Source organism: Anomaloglossus baeobatrachus, chromosome 1, assembly GCF_048569485.1.
Source record: "Anomaloglossus baeobatrachus isolate aAnoBae1 chromosome 1, aAnoBae1.hap1, whole genome shotgun sequence".
NCBI lineage: Eukaryota > Metazoa > Chordata > Amphibia > Anura > Aromobatidae > Anomaloglossus > Anomaloglossus baeobatrachus.
In genome coordinates, this window is record NC_134353.1 from 41,188,275 (window position 1) to 41,215,104 (window position 26,830).

The following is a 26,830-nucleotide window of genomic DNA, read 5'->3' on the forward strand; positions in this document are numbered from 1 at the left end:
ACGTGCATTATATATGAGAGGAGGGGGGTACTGTGCATGGGGAGGAGGATACGTGCATTATATATGAGGATGGGTACTGTGCATGGGGAGGAGGATACGTGCATTATATATGATGGGAGGGGTACTGTGCATGGGGAGGAGGATACGTGCATTATATATGAGGAGGGGTACTGTGCATGGGGAGGAGGATACGTGCATTATATATGAGGAGGGGTACTGTGCATGGGGAGGAGGATACGTGCATTATATATGAGGATGGGTACTGTGCATGGGGAGGAGGATACGTGCATTATATATGAGGATGGGTACTGTGCATGGGGAGGAGGATACGTGCATTATATATGAGAGGAGGGGGGTACTGTGCATGGGGAGGAGGATACGTGCATTATATATGAGGATGGGTACTGTGCATGGGGAGGAGGATACGTGCATTATATATGAGAGGAGGGGGGTACTGTGCATGGGGAGGAGGATACGTGCATTATATATGAGGATGGGTACTGTGCATGGGGAGGAGGATACGTGCATTATATATGAGGATGGGTACTGTGCATGGGGAGGAGGATACGTGCATTATATATGAGAGGAGGGGGGTACTGTGCATGGGGAGGAGGATACGTGCATTATATATGAGGATGGGTACTGTGCATGGGGAGGAGGATACGTGCATTATATATGAGAGGAGGGGGGTACTGTGCATGGGGAGGAGGATACGTGCATTATATATGAGGATGGGTACTGTGCATGGGGAGGAGGATACGTGCATTATATATGAGGAGGGGTACTGTGCATGGGGAGGAGGATACGTGCATTATATATGAGGATGGGTACTGTGCATGGGGAGGAGGATACGTGCATTATATATGAGGAGGGGTACTGTGCATGGGGAGGAGGATACGTGCATTATATATGAGGATGGGTACTGTGCATGGGGAGGAGGATACGTGCATTATATATGAGGATGGGTACTGTGCATGGGGAGGAGGATACGTGCATTATATATGAGGATGGGTACTGTGCATGGGGAGGAGGATACGTGCATTATATATGAGGAGGGGTACTGTGCATGGGGAGGAGGATACGTGCATTATATATGAGGAGGGGTACTGTGCATGGGGAGGAGGATACGTGCATAATCAGATGAGGGGTATTATGCACGGGGAGGATACTAGATATATATATGAGGATATGAGGGGAGGGGTATGTGTATGAGGAGGTACATGCATTATATATGAGGGGAGGCACTGTGCACGGGGAGGAGGATAGTTGTGGGTCAGGGGGAGGGTTTTGCAGGCTGATAAACAGAGCCTGGGCTGCTCCATGCAGTGATAGTGCTGGAGTGCTGAGCACTGAGCAGGACAAAGACTCTGCAGCCACAGGAGAGGCAGCCAGGAACAGAGGAGGAAGGTACAGCTGTGTGTGTGTGGCTCTATGTGTGCTGCCTGCCTGTGTGTGTGTGCTGTCTGCCTGTGTGTGTGTGTGTGTCTGTGTGTGCTGTCTGCCTGTGTGTATCTCCTGGACTAGCTGCATTCATGTAGTGGAGCCCTGATCCTGCAGTCCTCTCCCCTCCCCCTCATTGTGCTGTTACAGCCTGATACATTGTATCCATGTTCCGTACTGCTGTGTGTTCTGCCACCCTGTGCCCCTACTGTGCTGCCCCCAGGGTACCAGTGCCACCCCCCCCCCTCCTCCCCTCCTGATCCTGTACTTGCCCTGCTCTGTCTGTGAGCCCATCCCCCATATTTATAGCCACACTCTGGGGTGTGCATGTCCCCCTGGTTGTAAAGTGCTGTGGAATATTTTGACCCTATATAAATATTATGGCATACAATATTGGGGGTCGCTTCACGGTCGCTGGTGTCGCTGCGCCTGTAGTAAACAGTAATGAGAGCCGATCGGGTGGGGGGGGAGATCAGGTCCATTACTGAAGGACAAGGGGCTGGTGTAAAAATGGGGTCTATTGTCGCCTCCCTTCTTCCGACTGAAGGATTTCATTCTTTCCGAATCCTGGTGACCTCATTTTCTGAATGTGCAGTTGTGTGTACCCCCCCCCCCCCCGTCTTTTGTCAGTGATGTCTCCAGCCATCTAGATGGATCTTTTTGATATTTATTTATTTATTTTTCATATAATAAATATATAGATTTATTTACCCCCCCCCCCCCCTTTTTGATAATTTTGCACGTATCATGATTATCTTCTAGTCTATGGTTTCTTCTTCTTCTTCTCCCTGAAGCTCACCATCTACCGGGTGAAAGAACCTAGCACATGGGTCTCATGGCTGCCATTAAATCTCTAGAAATCCGGCGTGGTAGTATCACGTAGCGTGAGGGCTACCGGCTGACAATGCCAAGGCTTAACGTCTGATCGCTACAGTTTGCACACAATGGATGGAGCCCAGACGCTTATTTGACAATTGTGTATCTTCTCTTCACCAAAATTTTATAGTCTACGCATATTTTATTATTTTTCTATGCAGTTGTAAAGTGACACATTTCTCCCAATTTTTTTTTTTTTTTTTTTTTTTTTCCCCTCTGTATTGTCATCCATTTTTATACGTCGGCGGTGAATAACAACATTTTCTAGACCCAAATAAGTTTCTGGCAGCAATGTGTCTAACTTGCAGATGCTATGTGGTTGATCATATAGGATCCAATATTTTTCACGTAGACATGGAATCTGTGTAAAGACAAAGTCCTCTGAGTAGCCCTACTGGGTAATAGTGGTCCAAATGCTGGCAGTTATTTCCACGAACAGCAATTTAGTCCATAACCTAGCCTAAAATAGTAGGCATGGGGTGCTAGGATATAGTATGTAATATGGTGGGAAATATATCTGCAGCATAACTTGACAAGCATGGTGGGTTTCAGATCTGCAGCCTGTGAATTCCACTCTTTTGAAGTGAAAGGGTCAAGTGTTTGACTTCCCTGTTAATTCTTCGGTTGTGCGTGTTGGGGGATATTAAAAACAACCAACTGGGGCGTAGTAAGATTGCCTGATAGTTTGAGGAACTGTTGGGCAAGAGTTGAGCTTCACAGTTGAGGAACTCTACGATGCTGGCCACTGTCGGGCAGGAGTTGATCCTCACGGTTGAGGAACTCTAAGATGCTGGCCACTGTGTGGCAGGAGTTGAGCCTCACGTATGAGGAAATCTACGATGATGGCCACCATCGGGCAGGAGTTGAGCCTCACGTATGAGGAACTCTACGATGATGGCCACCATCGGGCAAGAGTTGAGCCTCACGTATGAGGAACTCTACGATGATGGCCACCATCGGGCAGGAGTTGAGCCTCACGTATGAGGAACTCTACGATGATGGCCACCATCGGGCAGGAGTTGAGCCTCACGTATGAGGAACTCTACGATGATGGCCACCATCGGGTAGGAGTTGAGCCTCACGTATGAGGAACTCTACGATGATGGCCACTGTGTGGCAAGAGTTGAACCACACGTATGAGGAAATCTACGATGATGGCCACTGGGTTGCAAGAGTTGAACCACACGTATGAGGACATTCTACCATGATGGCCACTGTCGGGAAGGAGTTGAGGCTCATGGTTGAGAAACTCTATGATGATTGCCACTGTTGGGCAAGAATTGAGCCACATGTTGCACCATAATGTTTTCCAAAATAAAGCATTGGTCTTTCCTGGCATTTTTGAATCGGTGTCCTCTCAATCAGTGCCTGTTTTTTATTCTGCTTTAACGAAGATCTGCAAGAAAAGTTACGACTTGTGTTTTATTACTAAGGTGGCTCTGGTATCTGTGCTGGAGGCAGTGGACCCTGCAATTTAATTCTTAAGGCGTATGTGGTTTTTGGGTTTGGCTATTTCATATAACCAATGAAACGTCTAATTTTGAAGTCTTTCGGTCATGACCTACTCACTATAACAGCAGGTGGAACCTGAAAGATGACTAGGGCAGTTCCTAGCATGTGTCGGTCAGCGTGAAATCCTGTTTAGTGGCTCGGCCACCTGCCCAGTGCCAGCCCCAGTAATGTATTGGGAGTTTCTTGTTCCATCTGATGAACCTGGTTTATAGAAGTCTTGGTGCCACTTTTGGGATTTCTCAGACTAGCCGGGTGCAACTGGCTTAGACTGGAGGTTGTATTTTGTTGTCATGCCATGCTCCTCCTTGCTCCTCCTCGCTCTTCCTTAAAAGCTTTTTATATAAGCCCTACTTGAGTTACTCTAAATGTATCTGACAGTAGTTGTAACAAAGGTTGGGATGCGTGACGACACCAGTGCAGAGTCAGGCGTACTAGCCCTATATTTTCTACTTCCCCAGTGAGAAAGTGCAGTACGTGGCGTTTTGTCCTTGTATGACTCTACTTCTGTAGACCAAAGGCCGGAAGAGGTGGGGGTTTACTGGAAGATTACATGTGGCAAGTTATGTCATAATGTTCAATATGGACAAGTAGCAGAACGGTCATTAAGCAATGTACAGGAACTTTCCTAATCTCCATACATGAGAAGCTATCTTTATTCCACCAAATGCTATTTTTTTTTTTTTTAGGAACTTCCTCTAGATCTTGTATTCAAAGTTTCTCCTTGGATTTAATCCAATAATTGGTGGCATTCCATTAGAGTTGAGGTGGCTCCTTGTTAGGTTTTTTTCCCCAATTTTTCACCAAGGACGCCTGCTGGACACACTTTCTAAGGCCGGCTTCACACTTGCGATTAACTCGCACGAGTGCAATGCGAGAATCTCGCATTGCACTCGGACCAATGTTAATCAATGAGGCAGCTCCGAACTGGTATCTTTTTTTCAGTCCAAATTGGACTGAGAAAAAAAAATCGCAGCCTGCTGCATTTTGGTGACTTTCACGTGCGAGTCCATCCAATGCAAGTCTATGGGAGCGTGAAAAAAAAAAAAAAAACGGATGTCACACGGACAGCACACACCATCCTAGTGACGTGCGTTTTTCTGAATACATTTATCGCATCTTGCAGAAAACACTGGGAATGAGTGAGGTCCCTCTCTTCGGTCCCTCTCTTCGGTCCCTCTCTTCGGTCCCTCTCTTCGGTCCCTCTCTTCGGTCCCTCTCTTCGGTCCCTCTCTTCGGTCCCTCTCTTCGGTCCCTCTCACCGATGCGGCGCTGTACAGCTGTCACAAAGCTCTGGCGGCTTTTCCTCTTTTGAAAAAGCCGGCCGCTCATTATTCAATCTGGTATTCCCTGCTTTCCCCGCCCACCGGCGCCTATGATTGGTTGCAGTCAGACACGCCCCCCCACGCTGAGTGACAGCTGTCTCACTGAAAGCAATCACAGCTGCCGGGGGGCAGGTCTATATCGTGCAGTAAATTAAATAAAACATTTTAAAAAAAGGCGTGCTGTCCGCCCACCCCCCCCCCCCCCCCAATTTTCATACCAGCCAGGGTAAAGCCATAGAGCAGGAGGCTTTTATTGTCAGGATGGGGAGCCCCCACCCTAACAATATCAGCCAGCAGCCGCCCGGAATTGCCGCATCCATTAGATGCGACAGTCCCGGAACTGTACCCGGCTCATCCCGAATTGCCCTGGTGCGGTGGCAATCGGGGTAATAAGGAGTTAATGGCAGCAGCCCATAGCTGCCACCAAGTCCTAGGTTAATCATGGCAGGCGTCTCCCCGAGATACTTTCCATGATTAACCTGTAAGTTAAAGAAAATAAAGACATACACCCGAAAATCCTGTATTTGAAATAAATGACAAAAAACACCCTCTTTCACCACTTTATTCAAGTCCCCAAATACCCCTCCAGGTCCAACGTAATCCACAGAGGTCCCACGACGCTCTTAGCTCTGCTACATCAGAAGCTGACAGAGAGCCGCCCCAGACCACGACCGCTCTCTGTGAGCTCCCTGCAGCGACTGAAGTAAGTCGCGCTATCAGCAATGATGTCACTCAGGTTACCCGCGGCCACAGATCTCAGCGGGAGGACTTCTGCTGTGGCTCTGGGTAACCTGAGTAACTGCACTGCTGATAGCGCAGATCACTGTCACTCAGGGGTTTTGCATTCACCGGTGAGTCCTTCACCGGTGACCGAAAATCAGGCCATGACACACAGACAGAGCCGCGGGATAACCATGAAGTCTGGTGAAGCTCATCCGATTTTCGTTCTATTGACTACTGTCTTTAGGTGTCTCAGATTTAGATGTTGGCCACCACTTGTACCTATTGGGCACTTCTTGGATGGACTTTATTTGGTCCTTTTCAATTTTATGGATCCCTTTTTGATGCTTTTGACCCATGAAAGAGGAAAATTAGGCTTATCTAGTAAGATTAAAAAAAATAAGGCTTCGTCATCCAGAACTCACGCGTTGGCCACTTAGAACTTTCTAGTTCTCCTTTTTCAGAACCACGCAGCATTTTGTCATGGTTGTTCCCGCTAGGTGACTCCTGTTTAGTTTGAATAGACAGGTATCCGAAAGTTATCACCTCCAGTACCTCCTGTGTTCTGGTATTATGGGTGTTCTTCACAGCTAGAATATAATCCCACCGGGACTGAACGAAGCCTACAGTCTACCACCAAATATTCCGTTTGAGGGCACAAAGATTCTTTTATTGGTGTACACCAGTTTTTTTTTTTTTTTTGAGAATATTCTGGTGTTTGTCAGGCTATGTTCGCACGTTGCGTTTTTTACCGCGTTTCTGCAGCGTTTTTGGCAGCAGCGTTTTTGGGCAAAAATGCATGCATTTTTGATTTCCAGCAAAGTCTATGGGAAAAGCAGAAATCCTGTCTGCACTTTGCTTTTTGTTCAGCAGCGTTTAATTTGCATATTTGTGGTCAAAAACCATGCTGAAAAAGAAGCAGCATGTCAGTTGTTTTTGCCATTTCTGCAGCGTTTCCTTAACATTGGAGTCAATGAGAAATGTCAAAAAGCAACCAAAATCACAATTCCTGCGTTTTTCATGCTTTTCACCTGCTTTTCAACTGCGTTTTTGGCTCCAAAAACGCATGCTTTTCTGGCATAAAATTAATGGGTTCTAATGTTCCTTTACACACACACAATAACCGAAAATTTAAATGCTAAAAAATAATAAACTTTAGCTCTTTTTCTGTTAAAATTTGCATAACCACTATTATTACATTTAAATTGATAATTTCCCATTTAATTTTATTAAAAGTTAATTTTATAATTTTTTTTCTCTTTTTTCAATCTTTTTGACTATTTCAACTTTATTTCTCAGTGTCTTGATCTCAAAAACGCATCTGCAGAAACGCAGGTGAAAACGCAGGTAAAACGCACTAAAAACGCGGTAAAAACGCATGCGTTTTTAGCGCTAAAAAATTGTCAAAAGCCATTTGGTCAAAAACCAAGGGAAGGAAAACGTGCAGAATAAACTGCAGGTACTCCGACGCAACGTGCGCACATAGCCTAACAGAGGTTTGGTAATAACATACAGTTGTCCTCAGATATTGTTTGTCTGGTGGCTCCTAATTTTCTGTCCTGTTCGTGGCAGTTCTATACGCGTTGGATTCTATAAAGACGTTGACTCCTCTTGGTGTTGCGTCATGTACCTGCATCACATCCTCTGTACAGTCATCCTTCATAAAGCCTTACATAATGCTCTTGTAAAAGTCTTGGGAGTGGCTGTCCTCTTTTTGGGTAGGTCTACTGTACAGCTGCAAGCTCTCGTGAAACTACTTATGGTGTCATTAATGGTTGGCAAATGACCAGCAACATACTGTATCTGTTCATTCCCAACCCCCCCCACACTCCCAGGGTGTCATTGGGCCAAACCAATAGTAGCTTGCGAGATGCGCAAAACTTGATTTTGGGCAGATTTGATTAAATTGGCTAGCAGATTCAATTTGGTCTAAATCTAAAGTGATCTGATTGCTCCTTTTTATTCTAGGAGGCCTCTCCAGATCCCGGAGGGTAATTCCGGGTTTCACACAGTGTCCCAATTATAACTTTTTTGTTTTTGAAGGCTTTTGTTGTTTACAGGGAACTGGTCACCAGATTTGGAGACCATAAGCTGTGGCCACCACCAGTGAGCTCTTATATACACTATTCTGGAATGCTGAATAGAAGAGCCTAGGCTGCTCTGTATAACGTAAAAAAAAACACTTAAGGTCTAGACCGATGGGTGTTGCTGCTCTCCTATGCGGCGATCACCACACTCCTTCTTCTGAGGTGTGTGTGTCGCGGGCGGGGAGGAGGGTGTCAGCACTGCGCTCACCCCTCTGCTCGGGTCCGGCTTCTGCTGCTCAGTGGTGGCTCGAGCGGTGGGCCGGATCCCGGGGGTTCTCGAGCGGCACTCCTCGCCCGTGAGTGAAAGGGGATTTTGGGTTTTGGGATATAGTCTATTGTCCGTGACGCCACCCACGGTTGTGGTGATTTGTTAGCACCACCGCTGCTCGGTGTGGGGATCCCGGGAGTGATGGTGTGAAGCAGCAAGTCGTTGTGTTGCCCCTCCGTGGGTAGGGGTTGGTGATCCCGGGGCCCAGTGATGAGGTGGGAGATGCAGGGCTTAGTGGGTGCAGGGACGCGGGGGCAGCGCTGTGCCTTGCGGCACTGTGGTACTCACTCAGCCTAAGACGTTGACACAGTTCTTGGCAAAACACACGGCTGGAAAGACTGTTCCCACGGACGGCTGCACTTGCTTTCCCCAGTAGGTGACGGTGATGTCCCTTTTCCTGCACCTAATGTTGTTGATGGTCTCGATGGGTTCCCACCGGTAACCCGCTCCCCGGCTTCAAGCTGGACCGGAGGAGCGCTCTTTGCCTGCAGGCGCTGGCCCTTAGAAACTGGTGCCGTGGCGGTGTCTCTACTTTAATGGTTGGACTGTTGCCTTCAATCGGGACTTGGTTGTTGGGAGACAGACGTCCCCTTCACTGACGGATTTGGCAAATTATGGCGACTCCTAGCCTTGCCGGGGTCCGAGAGGTCCCTGCCCTGGTGCTGACTGTTCTTTGCACGCTGCTCCAGACCGCCGGGTCACCACCCGTCCGCGGTCCTTCCAGGAACTCCCGAGCAGTCACCCCTGCGGACAATCACCGCCGTCTGCTGACCTTGCTGTCTCAGTCCGGGGCACACAGCCGGACCAGCTTCAGGCTTTTACTGTCACTTTTACTCCTTTACTCCAGTTTTCTCCTTTGCTCCTCTACCACTTCACTTCCTTCTACTTTCACTTCCTTAACTGTTCTGCTTGTTTTCTCCTCACTCAAGCCCTGCCTGGGCTAAACTGCCTGGTTCCTCCCGCCTCCAGGGCTGTGAACTCCTCGGTGGGCGGAGCCAACCGCCTGGCCCACCCCCTGGTGTGAACACCAGCTCCTGGAGGAAGGCAACAAGGATTTTGGGTTAGCTTTGGTGTTCCTAACTGGGGTGCAGGGTGTGATGACCTGTGACCCCTGGCTTGCCCAGGGCGTCACATCTGCATGATGTGTCTTGCGTCACGCACATTGGCCGGCATTGAGGTCCTGCACAGGCGGACTTTGATCTGCCCTGCTCAGGGCAGATCAAAGTATTGTAGTGCGCATGCGTGGGCAGTCTTTCACTTTTCCTCTCACCTGCGCATTACAGTACTTTGATGTGCCATGCTGAGGGCAGATTAAAGTGCGCCTGCGCAGGAACCGCAATGTCGACCTGTGATGCCGTAGAGGCGTGATCCACACTGGGCTGGGAAGAAGGACTGAGATTGCAGGAGAGTAGGCCCAGATTGGAGAGCAGCAACACATTCATACAACATTCTAGAATACTGTATATAGGAATAGGAGCTCAGTGGTGGTGGGCGCAGCTTAGACACCAAATTTGATGACCGGTTCCCCCTAAACAACAAAAAGCTTCAAAACCAAAAGTTATAATTGAGGCAGGGTCTGAAACCAGAAACCTTCCCAAATCTTTTTCCTATGCAGGTAATTGGAGCACAACTGCATTCTAGTGGAAGTGGCTTTATTTTTTTTTTTTTTTTTTTCAAGCGCCGTTTCGTGCTGGTTCCCAGTGATCACTCGTGAACTGACACGTTATGGCTGCAGTCCAGGATAGACCGGTTTTAGTAATAGGAAATCTGCCGCATGGGTTTGTGAAAAGGAGTTTGCTTACTTTTTAAATCGCTATCTGCACTTATGGATGAAAAATGTGCCACATTTTCTGTCCTGTATGAACCTTTTTAAAGGGCATCCTTCCTCTCACTTTTTGTTCTGTATGGAGGACTACCATCTCTCCGACACTCTGGTTGTCTTGGAGAAACCCTCTCAACGCTCAAGATAAAAGGGAATATAGTCCTAGGTTTTACTTAGCTTACTGTCACTAAAAAATTTGGAATTTTTTTTTTTTTCATATCACGAGCCTCAAAACCCAGAATCTTAGTTGTTTTCCTGTCCTTCGTTCTCTACGTTCCCATAAGCCATGTGTTTCTCTGGAATTTGTGTGCTCCTCTTGAACCTCCTGGTTCACATGCAGAAAGGCCTGAAATACCCTGCAGACATGAGGAGAAGCCGGTTAGTGTGGATTGAAGCTCCTGATGTGGTGGCTCTTTTTGCTCTTTGGCCTCCTTCGTGACGCTCATCCCTGGATGTGATTCAGAGAGTGCGTCATCCCAGATTGTTTGCTTTGGAGGTAATCGCTCCACATTGTGATGTGGCAATATTTCCTGGTTCAGGTTTGTGCTGTTAACTGCTAGTGTTCTGGTTTCTAGGCCTTGGCTTTAAAGAAGCTGTTCGGAAGTGATGTCAATAATAAAATATATAGCTAGTGTTTGCCAACTTTTGAATGCCAGGTGGAAGAGGGCAGCCATCTGAGGTTTCTCAGGCTTTTGGCTTGCTGGGTCTATATTAAGAGGCAGAACCTGGTAAACTTGGAGAAATTCCAGGGCCCTCTGTCCAATGGGGTCCACCTGACACTCATAGCTCCCAACAGTCCCGGATTCAGCAGGACTGTCCTGATTTGTGGGCTCAGTTGCGGTTGCTCTGACTTCGTGACTCCTTCTCGTCTCTACTCGGTAGTCCTTCTTCCTTAGGGGTGAGAGCGGTATCTTATTGAATGACCATAAATGAACAATTCTCCTCTCCCCTGGCCTTCCCAAGACTCGAACCCCTTCCCCCTTCCCCGGTTCATAGACTGCGGCTCTACCAATAAGCCACAGCCCAATTTGAGAGACCTAGAACTTGGTAATCTTATGCTAGGCTACAAGCAGTGAACCAGAAGCAGATTATTCAGGTACATAGAAACACTGCTCTGTACAGATGTATTTCTATGTCCCTGTATCCTAGAGGTGAAGTCACAGATATATTAATCTTTTTTATTATATAAAATTAATTATTATAATTTGTATTCTTTTTTTTTTTTCTCCCTATATAACTTGCCCGTGGATTGCATTGTTATTAAAGGACTGGCCCGGCAACTCTCCTTGCCCGAGTGTTTCTAATTTCTATGCAGCTGACTTGCTCGGATCAGGAGATTTGCCAGGCCAGTCCAAGAATTACACTGCAATCCATGGATGTGTCATGCAGCCGTGTGACTGCACCCTAAAACTACTATAAAATAAAGTACCACCATTACAAAAATGCAGATTGATTGGCACATGGTGATGCAGTGTATTTCTATGTCCCTGTATTCTAGAGGGAGAATAAAAGTTGTTTTTTTGTTTTTGGTTTTTTTGCCCTCCTATAAAATTAAGAAATATATATAAAAAAAAAAAAAAAAAATCAAATGTCCCTTTTTTTTAAAAAAAAACAAAATGAAAAAAACGCCGTCAAATTTGCAAGTTACACTTATTTGGTCTCATTGTATATGTAACTATCCAAACCGATAACGTAATTATTATTGGTAAATGGTGTGATTGATTTATCTGTAATAAATCCAAAGAGTAGTTAAAAAAAAAAAAAAACGTTTGCGGCTGTGTTCAGATGTAGTGTTAATGCTGTGTTTTGTGTGTTTTTTTTTTTTTTTTTTTTTAATTCCCCCTCTGCCCCCATTTTTTGGTGCAGATGTGAATATGGGTTTTTAATGTGTTAAAAAAAAAAAAAAATCTACAAAAAAATTGTGTGAATATGCAGTGAAAAATGTAACTGTGCTTTTTATGGAAATCTATATTTACTCCAGAAGACTACATTAAAAAATGCAGCTACACAGACATGGAAGAAAATAAATGAGCAATAATCAGCAGATTGTGTAGTTTGGTGCAGACACCTGTAGAAAACAAAAAACGTATTTATGTAACGTGAACACGGGCTAAGGCTATGTATGCTCACAGCATTTTTTTTTTTTTTTTTTTTTTTTTTTATTTTACGCTGCGTTTTTGTGCGGTTTTTGGTCGCAAAAAACGCACCGGTAAAAATAAAAGCATGCGTTTTTACCACGTTTCGGTGCATTTCTTGCTGCGTTTTTCCATTGCATTGCATGGTGAAAAACGCAGAAAAGAATTGACATGTCCTGTTTTTTTTTTTTTTTTTTGTTTTGCTCAAACGTAGCTAAATAAAAATGTGTGCGGTCAGCAAAAATAAAATAAAATCCTAGACTTTTCTGGGGAAGCAAAGTCATGCAGTTTTGAGCCCAAACAAACGACAGGAAAAACGCTCAGTGCGCACATGGTCTTACAGACGCACAAAAAAGCAACTTGTAGTATAATGAATCTACATAAGGCCGGAGGCACACTTGCACGTATCTCGCATTGCATCTCCTGGCGCGGCCGCACACTCTTCCGACAGGAGCGGGTCGGCTGCATGTATTTTTATGCGGCTGCACGCTCATGTCCAGACTCCGGAGAGTGTACGGCCGCGCCGGGAGATGCAATGCGAGATTTGTGCAAGTGTGCCTCCGGCCTAAAGAAGAGAAGGTTCTGGAGGTCAGAAAGTGGTATGGTAACAAGGATGGGGCTACATGGTGACTTTGGTCACGACACGGATCACATGGCCAAAATTTATGGATGTTTCTGCTGCAGACCACTATGGAAAGCAAGTTGGAACATATCGGACCCGGTTGAACTATTGACAACTTGCTTTTATGGTATGGAGTCACAATGCGCCTTCATTTACTTGTACTGTGCGGCAATGAAGCAGCGACATCTTTCCATCTTTATCCACGTGACCTGTCATGGCGATGGTCTGTGTATAGCGCCTGCCTAAAAATACTGCTTGTACCGCAATACAATGCCATCCGCCACAAAAATAAAATCTAATCAAATATGTAGTGGGGCTCACTGTCGGCCACGTGGACCTGGAGCCGGCCTTGAGACCACTGTATGGTGCACTGGCGCCCCCTTTCCAAAGGGAGGCCATTTACAGGGGGCAGTTTGTCAGCGTCATGGCAACTGAAACATTGGGTATGGAGAGCAGCTTTGCTGAAGGCCTTTACAGCAGCATGGAGAGCTGGGTGCCTCCGGGAGAGTTGGCATCTGCCCATCATTGTCCATGTTCCGGGCCTGGTGTGTCAGTACTTCCTGTTCCCCGGTAGCTCACTGTTGCCATAGCAACAAATGGCCTCCTGATGGATTTCAATTGTTTTCTTGGCCCCCTGATAACGCTGTGCACGTGCCGCTGGTCATTTGGGCTCTGGATTTAATATTGTTTCTTAAGAATTCTCCCTTAAATGTTTTCCACACGGAGAAAAAGCTGTGGAAAAACAAGCGCATAGGGTCTTACCCCAATATGTGAGGGGTGGGGGTGGGGGAGTGAAACTACTCACCAGATGTAGTTGTGAGAAGCCACAACTACTGTAATCGCATGTATCACACAATCCAAGGCTGCAGCCACCAAAACGGTAGATAACAGAGAGCACAAGAGAGTGGTGTTTTAATGCCGCGCCAATAGATCACTTCAGATGATGTTCAGACCAGTGTTACTTTATTGTTTTCCAGGTCAACGCGTTTCTGGGGCATCTGCCCCCTTCATCAGGACCACCAAAGAAACAGATAACATCCAATTGGATTGGAGATTGGATGTTATCTGTTTCTTTGGTGGTCCTGATGAAGGGGGCAGATGCCCCAGAAACGCGTTGACCTGGAAAACAATAAAGTAACACTGGTCTGAACATCATCTGAAGTGATCTATTGGCGCGGCATTAAAACACCACTCTCTTGTGCTCTCTGTTAAATGTTTTCCAAGCGTCTACGTTACCCGACAATGAAATACTGTAAACGCAGAGTTACGAGACAAGAAAATAAGCCATTTTATTCCTGTCGGGGTAATTGATAGCAATTTAGTAAAACCTCTCCTGGCGCCACTTTACGGTGGCACAAACTGTTCTCGGACGCGGTAAAAGCTTTTTTTCTTTCTTGACTTGTCGTTCTGCTCTCATGCCCCAATAATTCCTTTTGAGGAGCCGGTATCTAAGGTTTCCAGCAGAGTCTCCAGTTTGCTCCCTCCTCGGGGGCTCAGTGCCAGGATTGTGTATAGTCAGCGGCGGTCTCTAAGCACGATTATTTGGGGACGGAAGAATTCAAGCCTGGGCTTCTCTTCTCCGCCTCAAAGAACAGGCCGGATGGATCCTTCACAACAAAATTAATTTGTTTCCTTTCTCTGAAACACTTGGTGCGTGCTGTTTTCTTCCTCCTTGTCAGGGAGGCAGATGTTCCTTGGCAAGCAGGGTTCATTTATTGTAGTCACTCTTCTTTGTTTTGTGGTGTTACTTAACCATTTTTTGCAACAAATTCTTAAAATACATTTTTTTTTTTTTTTTTTTTTTTGCTCAAGGTGGTGAGTGTGGGGAGGGGGGGGGGGGTGTGAACTAGTGCGCCATACTTACTGAGCCACCGTCACAGCTCTAACTGCTCCCGCAGATGCTCATTACCTTCATTGCATATGCACTCCTTTCCCTGCGCACCGGTGTCTGTGACGGGTTGCAGCCTCCCCAATTTTGATGCCTGACAGCTGGGGGCTGGCATTCTCAGGCAGGGGAGACCCAGGTTTATTGGACCACCTGATGCGCCCACAGGGTTTCGAGGGGGTTATTAATCACCAGGCCGGTGTCAATTCGGGTTGTCACAGCGGCCTGGCCTGGTTCCGTGACCCCAGCGGTGTCAAAGATGGGGATGATGGGAGTAGTTATTCGTGACGCCACCTATGGTATGCGGCCAGTTATTAGTCGCCGCTGCGGGTGCTTTCTCTTCTGGAGCAGATGGTGACACAGCTCGGATGTTGCAGCTCTCCACAGGTAGAGCTAGGCTCCAGGGAGGATAGTGGTGGTAGTAGTTGCCTATGGTGCAGGGGCGCTCTGATGGGAGCGTTGACAATGATGGGACGACACAGAGGGTGCAGTTCAAGTTCTTTACTCCACTGACGTCACACCGCCTTTAGAGTGCAGAGTCCCGCTGTGATGGGCCTCAGGGGATCCCGGATAGTTCGGAGGTCAACGCCGTTTTTTTTTTCCCTTTTGTATGTCCTTTCCGTTGGTCTCCCTCCACCCCAGCTCTTAGGCCGTGGAATGGGTCGTGGGTGCCTGCTGCACTCCCTGCAAGCCGTGGGATCCCCCTTCTTCCTAAGAACCCGGGTCGATCCTCTAGCTCTAGACCACGGGCCCCTTTCTGTCTTTGTCACTTCTCACTGACGTCTGTCTTCTGAGTCCCACCTGGCGCGGACCGCTGCCTGGTGCTAACTGGGGGAGATGGCTCCTATCTTCCCCTGCAGGTGCCCTGCCTCCCGGGTTGCTGAACTAGTGGGCAAGAGGTCCCATACCTCGAGATGGCCATCCCCTGGCACCTACCCTGGCCCAGTCCCAGTGACAGAGCTTCCGTGTTGTGTTTGGATGTGTTTACCGGTGATGACCTCCTCCTTATCCAAGATGAATACTGCACCTCGGGTGAGATGGCAGTACCCTGTGGAGCCTGAAGCTGCAGGAGCGCCACACCACCCCCGGCCTCAAAATAGCAGCCTTCATTAGATAAGACAATCCCCAGCATTTTACCCAGCACTTCCCGATTTTAACCTGGTATGGGGGTAATAAGGGGGTTAATCACAGCTCACAGATGCCACTAAACCATAAATTAGTAATGGAGGGGGTCTGAGAACCTCATGCCCTGCCCCCCCCCCCCCCCACCCATTACTAATTTACTAATCCGTGAAAGTAAATAAGCACCAAAAAAAAAATCCTTTATGTGAAATCAGACAAAGCGCCCTCTTTCACCACTTTATGACCAGACTACATCACATCTACATCTAGCATTTACAGGCTTTTTGTTTTGCTGCAAAATTTGTACTATAAATATATGGAGTAATTAATTATTTTTTTTTTTTTTTCTTGTTCCTCTGCTAGGTCAACTAAAAGGAGAGCTTGGACGGCATGCAAAGTTGTGACATATCTTCAGACAGCACTGATGATCCTCTTAGTAGTGGCCCACGGAGAAACCGACCGCCGCGAATAGTGATTATTGGGGCGGGTCTTGCGGGCCTCTCAGCTGCAAAATTTCTCCTTGAGAAAGGATTCTCGAATGTTACGATCCTTGAGGCATCTGATCGCATTGGAGGCAGAGTTCAAAGTTTTAAACTTGGTAAGTGTTCATTACATTAGATTGTCCCTTGGATAGTTCTATATGATGACTGACTGTCGAGTCCCTCGTACCTTCTCACTGTGTGGCTACCGTGAGGAACCAGCTAAGGCCTATATTTAGCCATCTCCAGAAGTTCTGATCTGCGGAGGTCTGTGGAGAGGCCACCACTAGATACTATTGTGGCGGAAACACTGGGAGGGGGGGGGGGTCTTGGCTCCTGAATTGGCAGTAATCGGTAGATGTCCAACGCACTCCTACCCCAAAACCCTCCTTATCTCTTGAGTTGGGATCACTGTATATAATCCCATAGATTAAAAAGATGTAGATGGAACATCTTACCTTTTTAGAGTTAGATTCCCAGCTGCACTGCTCAGTACTTCTGGACAATGTCCTCCATGCTTCTGCTGATCCTGGACATGCGCGATAGACAGGAGAGCAGGAATCTCTCATCAGTGTATGGTAGACAGCGGGTAGTCTCCATCCACTAGCTCAGAGACAAGTGAGGGGGAGCTCATAAAGGGTTGCAATGCAAGATACAATCATATAATGGCTTTATTCCTAGAGATATTCTTCGCATCTTCTGATCTTCCACCACTTGTGCTCACCTTATTGGGGCTACCCTGCCCATTTCAGCATGAGCGGAGAGGATCAGAAGATGCAGAGGGGCTGGAGAGGCATATTAAATATAAGGATGACTATTTTATTTATGTTCTTGGTTCCTTTTTATTGTTTAGAACACGCTACTTTTGAACTGGGAGCTACCTGGATCCATGGCTCAAACGGCAACCCCATATATCATCTAGCAGAAGACAATGGCCTACTGGAGGAAACCACAGATGGAGAGAGAAGTGTTGGTCGCATCAGTCTTTACTCCAAGAATGGAGTGGCTCACTACCTCACCAGCAACGGACAGCGGATCCCGAAAGATGTGGTTGAAGAATTCAGTGATGTTTATAACGAGGTGAGGCTCTCACATCTCCTGGCTCACAATCTGTCGAAATTTTGACAACTGGTCGCGATCTTTCCATGTTCTTTGGATGGATAGTCCAGCCGACTGGAGTCAAGGGCTCTGATTTCTTCAGACTTGATGAAGTAAGATGTGCCAACTTAAGAGTTGTAGGCCACCACTGGAAAACTATGCCAGGCCATTCCTGGTTCTCATTTTTTTTATTCCTTTTGTGGCGTCCATCTTGATGAATTTGTTGGGTTTGCTTGGCCACATCTGGTCCTGCCTGAGCTCCACTGACTTCTCAGTTGGCGGAGGAGGCCAGGACTAGTGTCCTAGCGGCAGAAGTTGCCACTTTTTTAAGGGGGGGAAAAAAAACCCAAATTCAAACATTACTCCAGAATTTTGCCAAAAAATGGTTTGGTAAGGCCCGTTTCACACGTCGGTGAATAACAGTGACGTTTTTCACTAGCGTGTAAAACACGCACATGTCCCTGCGTGTGCCGTGATTCACGGCACACGTGGGTTGTCTAAGTGCAATCTGGGCTCCGTTCTCCGTGGCCCGTGATTGCACTTAGAAAACAACTCACCTGTGCGCGCTCCCGCTGTCCATGGTGCTGATCGCTCCCGCGGCGCAGCATCCGGCCGGCGGTGATCCCCGCAGCAGCTGCTTCCGGGTCGGCTGTGTCGCGCATAATGAATATGCGCGACAATAATGAGCCGGCTCAGAAGCAGCAGGGAGAACGGGCTGCAGAGGACATCGCTGGACGCCGGGTGAGTAAAAATGATTTTTATTTTAAAAGCACGTGTTTTTTTTTTTTTTCCTGGCACGTGTTTCACGGACCACACCACTGCGTGGTCCGTGGAACATCAGTGATGCCAGAAAAAAATGGACATGTCTCCGTGCGGCAATCACGCACACGCGGGTACGCTGCACGGAGACACGTGCAGTGAAAAATCACTGACGTGTGAACAGACCCATTCATTATAATGGGTCTGCGTATGTCAGTGATTCTGGTACGTTTAAAAAAAAAAAAGCACAAGCGTACCAGAATCACTGACGTGTGAAAGGGGCCTAAGACAGACTTTTGGGGGGTTGTCTCAAGCCTTAAGCTGAAGTCCAAAAAAAACCCTCACATTAGCTTCATATACCGTACAGTAAGCCCCAACAAGTCCAGATGACACATCCATATGACGCCTGTGTCATCATACACCAGATCGGAAAGTGGCTCCATATCCAGTACTCCTGGGCAACATTTTCATCAGGGAGAGATCTGTCAGCATGTCTGGAAACTTCAGAATGAATATATGACTTAACACTAGAAGTCCCAGAGAGGGGACATTTTAACATTTCTACCATTGAAACCCTATGGAGCTCGAAATTCCTGGGACTTCTAGTGTTAACTGGGTATTCCCCCTCTCCAAGATCCTATCCCAATATGCAGTAGGCATAATATTAGTAAATGCCTCCAATTAGAAATGTAATATAGTTCTCCTGATTATAGCTTGTCCCTTACCTCATGTGCAGGGCATTACAGCTTTGGCTGTAACCATGGATACCCAAGCTGTAATACCCTGCACATGAGGTAAGTGACATGGCTATAATCAGAACTATGCTACATGTCACTTACCTCATGTGCAGGGCATTACAGCTTAGATATCCATTACAGCCAAAGCTGCAATGCCCTGCACATGAGGTAAGGGATGAGCTATATCGGGAGAACTATACGAAATTTCTAATTGGAAGCATTTGTTAATAATATACCTACTCCTTATTGGGATAGGATCTTGGAGATGGGGAATACCCCTTTAAGGATTGAGGTGAGAAGTAAATGATTATGGCCATCAGGTGTTGAGTGACTCGACAAATTCTCCGGAATGTTCATTCATGGAAATCGCTTCCGTCCTGTTTTCTCTTTGGCTGCTGAAGAACGCCGTGCCTCGTCCTTCTATTATGAGCTGTCAGGACATGTTTGTCATCGCTGATACACCCGCATAACCTCATATTAATGAGGCTGAACGTCTCCTCCTCGTCAGGCTGCTCCGCTCCTGCATCTGTGTGACCTTTACATGCTATCTAGAAAAGCCATGTATTAAGAGATATATATATATATATATATATATATATATAATATATATATATTGCCCCTTGCTGCATTTTTCTTAAAGCATGAACTGCTTTGTACTCTTCCTTCCACCATGAAGACTCCACCACTGCTCCCGGTTTTGGCGTCGGCTATGGTGTTGACGTCATGATTACAAATGTCTTGTGACATTGATTATTGCTTCGTCTCTGGATTGAGCCGTGTCTTACGCACGAACATACATGTTGGCAATGTCTTTGTACAGAAGGAGTTCTCTAGCCCGGGTCCTCTTGGCATACATGGGGCCTCGGTCTACTCCACAGACTCTGTGACTGACGGTAACGCAATGGAGATAACTGATGTTGGCTCTTGTGTCAGAGGCGGTCCGCACGCACACCGCTTTTTCTTGCCATCCCACTGAGACGCGTCTATTTCCAATCTGACCTAATCATCTATGCAGAATCTATTTTCCTAGTGACGTTTCGGAGGCTGTGACCAGAATGTCAATCTTAGATCTGTCTGTGAGAACCCTGCCTTTACAGGAATTTTGAGTCCTTTCTTCAGGATCCTGTTATAGTGTTCTTCTCTGGAGGTCTTGACCTTGCCCTACATTACATGAGACAGTGTAATGCTTGTATTCTCCTGTGGGGGTGCTATAGGGAAATTAAACACTTACTGTCTGGTTTCTCCTCCCATTATCTCATTGCTGGGGGTCTCTTGGATCTGCTTATGATGTAACCCTTCTTGCGTTGCCCGTACTCCTTTAATAGTTAGAGTGCTCAACTATGTAAATTATTCTCTGTACCGAGAATTGGCCTTTAGGCACGACACATATGGGGAAGAAAAATTCAAGAGTTTTTGGGCCATTTATTAAAGTGCCATGAACCTAATTTCACGGTCACCCGAATTCTCATCCTGTAAATCCCTCTTCCCCCCCCCCCCCCCCCCCCCCTGTAATCTTGCATGTGTTCTCTAATGGGAAGAGTCTTCTGGTGGTGGCTTTTTTTTTTTTGTTCTCCTGGGGAATTTAATTGGTGAGTGTGTGTCTGCCTCCACTTTGGTTGGTGTTTTGTTGCGGACACCTCTGTGTTAAGTCTAAACCTTGGCTCCACGGTACACTGGAGGCCTTGGTTAAACTTGCAATGACCTTCTTGGATGCCCACAGCTGGACTGCCAATTTTGGTGGACAAGGGTATTGGAGGGCACCAGATGGATTTTCTGTACATGACAAATTTTATAACCTCTTCCTCCACCGCACCTCTTGTAGACCCCAAAAATACCTTTTTTTTTTTTTTTTTTTTTTTTTTTTTTTTTTTTTATTATATGAAATCTCCCGTCCTGTATATAAATTGTCCGGTCCAATGGGCATCCTAATCTGCTCTTTCTGTCCCCCCCCTTTCGCCCTCCTTGTGCTGATTGATGTGGATGACTCAAGCAGGCAAAATCTTGCACCTTCGCAGACATAGATTGCTGGCTTGCGCAGGCTCACATTGCTCTGACCTATTGCGGGCAGAGCTGAAAACATAGTTGCAACTGCGTCAACTGGTGAGTTCTCTGCGCAGGGCCGACATCTTGCTCAGCGATGTGGATGTCGTCCCCGGCTTCATCCACATCGCCAGGAAAAATCTTGCGACTGCGCAGGCAATTCACTGGTTTGCACAGGCGCACCTATGATTTCGGCTTTGCCCGCAACAGGGCAGAGCGACGGGAGCCTGCGCGAGCCAGGAATATGGAGATTTTTGCCCGCCTATGTGGATGGTGTCCGAGGCATCATCCACATAAATCTGCACAGGAAGAGGGCGAAAGGAGGGACAGGATTAGGATACCCATCAGATCGGACAATTTACATATAGGGCAGGAGCTTTTATAAAGGTATTTTTGGGGTGTACAAAGTGGGTCAGGGGGTTAATGTGCACCTTTATGGAATGCAGCACAGGCGCTGCTTAAGGTGCTAGTTTTAGAAGGCCAAAATCTGGTGACAGGTTACCTGTAAAACTGGCACTGATAAAACCATGCCTGTAGTGTAATGTCCCGTTAAGATGAGCCACCAATGTCTGCATGCCATCAATTGACCCAAATCTATTGGGTGTGTGGTGTTGAGGAGGGCATTATACAGTGTGGCTATCATTGTGGGGGCCATAAGAGGGTTACTGTGTGGGCACAACAAATGGGTCTTAAAAATAAAATGTACAGTCTCAAAACACCTTTCTCAGATTTTCAGACACTCAAGACCTTCTCACTGTCTTTTAGGTTTGTTATTTTTGTTTCTGAAATTTGGAGAAACTGGAACATCTTAGACACGTTTTAGTCCATTGACACTGGTTTGATCTCTGCTGTCCCTCCGGGTTGGGCGCACCGTGTGTGACGCCCTGGGCAAGCCAGGGGTCACAGGTCACAACATCACATGCACCCCACATTCCCGGCAGGTACATCTAGGCTAACCTAAAATCCTTGTTGCCTTCCTCCAGGGGCTGATGTCCACACCAGGGGGTGGGCCAGGCGGTTGGCTCCGCCCACCGAGGAGTTCACAGCCCTGGAGGCGGGAGAACCAGGCAGTTAAGAAAAGGAAGTGAAAGTAGTAGGAAGTGAAGTGGTAGAGGAGCAAAGGAGAGAGGCTGAAGTGACAGAAAAGTGAGAGTAGTAAAGCCTGAAGTTGGTCCGGGTGTGTGCCCCGGACTGAGACAGCAAGGTCAGCAGACGGCGGTGATAGTCTGCAGGGGGACTGCTTGGAGGTTGCTGGAAGGACCGCGGACAGGTGGTGACCCAGCGGTACCGGAGAAGTATACGAAGAACAGTCAGCACCAGGGCAGGGGCCTTTCGGATCCCGGCAAGGCTAGGAGTCGCCATAATTTGCCAAATCCGTCAGTGAAGTGGTCCTCTGTCTCCTAACAACCAAGTCCCGATTGAAGGCAACAGCCCGACCGTGAAGGGGAGACACCGCCACCGCCAGGGCACCAGTTTCCCAGGGCCAGCGCCTGCGGGCAAAGTAGGGCTCCTTCGGCCCAGATTGAAGCCGAGGAGTGGGTAACCGGTGGGGACCCATCGCTACAAAGAGACTTTACATAGGTGCAGGGAAGAGACCGTCACCGCTAACTGCAGGGAACCGCAGCACCGTAACCGTCCGAGGGACCCGTCCAACCAGCCGTTTGTTTACCGAGAACTGTCGTGTTTACTGGCTAAGTGAGTACCTCCGTGCCGTGCGGCACAGCGCTGCCCCTGCACCTCCACAGGCCCCATACCTGCCTGTCCACCATACCAACCCCATCACTGGGCCCCGGGATCACCAAAACCCCTACCCACGGAGGGGCAAATCAACAACTGGCTGCTCCGTACCATCACTCCCGGGCTCCCCAGACAGAGCAGCGGTGGTGTCCACTTAATCACCACAACCGTGGGTGGCGTCACGGACAATAGACTATCCCAAAACCCAATCCCCTTTCACTCACGGGCGAGGAGCGCCGCTCGAGTCCCCGGGATCCGGCCCATCGCTCGAGCCACCGAGCAGGCCGCAGCAGCCGCGGCAGCCGGACCCGAGCAGTGGGAGAGCACGGCGTCCCCTCCTCCGCCCGCGACACGTGTGCTGGTAGCTTTCGAGCTCGGTTGCTGTCATTCTTGATGTCTAATGACCTCTGACTGCTTCTGCTTCATCGGGTCCGTAGGGAATAGTAAAACGAAATGAGAAGTGAAGATCAGCGGATAGCCTGATTTTTATTAATGAAATTCCTGTGATTTAATGGGAGATCACAAAACGGTGGTGACGGTGCAGCAGAAGATTCCTAATTGGTAGGCGTGCACGCATACTATGGGTACGAGCAATATATTGGTATTCAAGGCACGAGCTGCAGGAAATGCAGAAATACATCGGGATTCCTCCCTTTTGGGGGGGGTCTGTCACTAATCAGGCCTTCTACGAAGCCCCAGATTGAAGGGCATGTTGGGAACTGCAAGTAAATGGAGCGGTTCTTGTAGCTTTCTGCACTGCAGGTAGCGGGGGCTGTCGCATTGTGGGCCATCTGACCACGATTGATCAGTAAGTGATGCACGTTCTAGATATATACGTCAATGACGTTAAGAGAACTTGAAATGTATAAGGTTTACCTTGAAGTAAAAAATTGGATTTGGTCCATAGAGACTTTCTACAAACCGATTTCTGGTCATGTTGAAAGACTTTCCAAGATGTTGGTCCATGGTGGGTATAAACTGTAGGGGTTTCCAGAACATGTCTCTGCAATTCAATTTGTAGCACTAGACTGTTGATGAAATACCCTTAGTTCTCAATATGAAACTATTGGGTCTTATATTTGACGCAACCTCCCTCATCAACTCGGGCAGCAATCGGATGTAAGAGAAACAAAATGGCAGCCCAATTAATAGTTTAAATGTGGTGCCAAACCAGCCTTGTCAAGACTGAACAGGAGGACTAGTGTATTTATAGGGCCTGTCACAAAGTATCCCTTTTGTCGTGCGTTGTAGAGGCTTCCATTGTTGCCCCTTCTGCTAGGCATACAGTGGGAGAAATGTGATGTGAGGTGTACCAAGAGATTTTGGGCCTCTGCTTGTTTCCACATTGGGAGGTGATGTCAAGTCTACTGACAAATGCTAGGTCTCTCAAGGGATTTAGGGATGAGATGTAACCTTATTGACTCCACTTCCTACCCAATGTGGAAGTGAGTGTAGCTGGAATCTTCCCCCACTTGTTTTTAGACTGGAAAGGTGGCACTCAAGATCAATGTGAATAGTAGCTTTATTGTGGAGCACTTGTAGGACCAGCACAACCACAGACGTTTCAGTCAAAAGACCTTCATTAGTGTGCGTGCAGAGGTTCCTCAAAGTATAGTAGTGTGGCAAGGTATGAGCAACTTAGACAGCGGTGGACACCGCGTCATATCCAGCAACAAAGTTTGCCACGCTACTATACTTTGAGGACCCTCTGAACACACACTGATGATGGCTTTTTGACCAAAACGTCTGTGCTTGTGCTGGTCCTACAAGTTCTTCACAATTGAAAACCACTATTCACATTGATCTTGAGTGCCAAGTTTCTAGATCTACTTGAGGCCTCCTTCACACGTTCGTGTCTCCGGTATGAGTTTGATCAATCTCATCACGTGCCGGAGACATGGGCACACGTAGACCCATTAAAATCAATGTGTCTGCGCTCACGTTCGTGTTTTGCCATGGACAGTGTGTGGAGTTGCGGTAACCAAAAAGACTGAAGATTGTCAGTGTTGTTGTGCCTCACATACTCCGTGATGGATATGACGGGGTTAAATGTAACATCCTGGAGGTGTGGGTAGTGTTTGTTCTTACAAACTTGTTTCAGGCTCTGAGAACGCTTGCCATTGTAGATTCTGATGAGATGTTCAACAAATGTACTTTCCTGTTGATTGAACTGATAGGGCCCTTAGGGTACTGAGGTGAGATTGTAACCTTCACTAACCTCGCCAAGGTTTTTCTGACTGAAAACTCACATTTTTCTTTATCATCTTTGGCTAAATCTACTGTTTTTACTTACACTGGAGATCAAAATTAGACAAGAACACACAATTTCTTATATGATTATATCCTAACATGAGGAAACTCGCAGGATTTTCCGCTTATTTCGTATACTGAATTTATTGTAAACGCATAATAAAAATGTAAATGAGAGAAATGAAAAACCCTGATCAAAATTAGAGAAGGCTGTCAGATACCTGCAAGCTATTGGTGTTCATCTGGCAGCTGGTGCTAATTTCCTTAATTATTTGACACACCTTTTTGTAACTGTCAGCCTAAGCTTCCAGTTCACACCGACTTTGCAAAAATGGTGTGTCAGTCCAAAGAGACAGCCTCCGGCAGCAGGTTGTCCAGATGAAGAGTCCCCCGTTCCCCCTCCCTTTTGGCCTATCAACCATAGCAAGAGAAGTTGGCCGTTCAAAGTCTGATTTCGAGAATATTGCATCTTTACAACATCACGTCCCCCAGGAAGGCTGGTCACCCTCAAAAGACAAATTCAGGAGAGGACCGGATAATGCGGAGAATCTCCATGAGTAATTTGTTTCAACACTGCAGCTGGAATTGCTCTCCAGTTCAGCACTGAACAGAAAAGGATCTGCCTTGTCAAACAGTGTCACAACGTTTAACAGCATTTGGACTGAAATGCACACTGCAGTGACCAAGCCTCTCATTAACCGAAAGAATCACAAGGCTAGGCTCGCCTTTTTTTTTTTTTTTTTTTTTGAGGAGCATGTTGTGTGAATAGAAGTGGTCCACAGTTAATTTTAGTGATTGAAAGTTTAAATTTATTGGGGTTGGATGGGGGAAACCTTTTTGTTCGTTGACAAAATGGGGAAAGACTGAACCCAAAGTGTGTTAAGAAGTCAGTGAAAGGTGGTGGAGGAAGTGTCATGGTTTGGAGAATGTTTTCTGCAGGAGGAGTTGGACCTCTCATACAGCTACATGGCAGAGTGAATGCAAATATGGATCAGAACCTTCTTCACAACACGTGGTTCCTCACTTGCGTTCCTCACTCAGCCAGCAATTTTCATGCAGGACAATGCCCCCTGTCACACAACAAAACGGTGAAAGCAGTTCTTTGACATAGAAAACATTAAAACAATGAAATGGCCAGAGTCCTGATCTAAACCCAATAGAAAACCTCTGGAAAATCCTTGGTGACAAAGTTATGGCGAAGAAACCCACAACAGTCAAAGAACTGTGGAAGAGACTGGAAGAAGAGTGGGCCAAAATCCCACCAGAGCAGTGTGAGGGAATAGTAATGTCATGTGGCCATAGATGTGCTAAAGTCCTTCACAATGATGGCCGGTGTACGTCCTACTGATTGGTGAATGTTGTTACCTTCAGAAAATTTACTGATAATCTCACTCTGTGCTACAGTCATTGCTGTTCTCTAATTATCATCATCACGTTTTGGGCAAAATAAAAGGTTTTATGTTGATAAACATTTTGGCGATCTCTAGTAAAACCCTCTTCTAGTGGCATTGTGCACCACTTGCAAAAAACCTGCAAATGTTGATTACGGTAGATTATACCATTTCTGAAAAAAGCAAGTGATCATACATTGTTCTCTAAATTTTGATTTCCAGTAGAGAAATATATATTAACTGAGCATTAAATTGTAAGATGTCAACAATGCCCATATTGTGGCAACGTGATCAGCGTATGCCGGTTGGTCCCTGTTTTGATCATTTCCATGCTGTCGTTTCTTCTATTCCAGGTCTATAACCTGACTCAGGAATTCTTTCAGAATGGAAAACCAGTTAATGCGGAAAGTCAAAATAGCGTTGGCGTTTTTACCCGGGATGTGGTACGGAAACGCATTAAAGATGATCCTGATGATTCGGAGACGACAAAGAGGCTGAAACTGGCTATGATTCAGCAATACTTAAAGG

General features: G+C 46.9%; 1 protein-coding gene across 1 annotated transcript in view; it reads left to right on the forward strand.

Annotated features, from left to right (window-relative positions):
* The first annotated feature begins 1,302 nt into the window (after positions 1–1,302).
* Positions 1,303–26,830, forward strand: part of SMOX (spermine oxidase) — a 33,772-nt gene continuing 8,244 nt past the window's right edge. Inside the window, exons 1-4 of the mRNA XM_075346542.1 lie at positions 1,303–1,407; positions 16,175–16,409; positions 17,144–17,370; positions 26,656–26,829. Coding sequence (XP_075202657.1) covers positions 16,202–16,409; positions 17,144–17,370; positions 26,656–26,829 — 609 coding nt within the window. The 5' untranslated portion in view covers positions 1,303–1,407; positions 16,175–16,201. The remainder of the gene's footprint in view (positions 1,408–16,174; positions 16,410–17,143; positions 17,371–26,655; position 26,830) is intronic.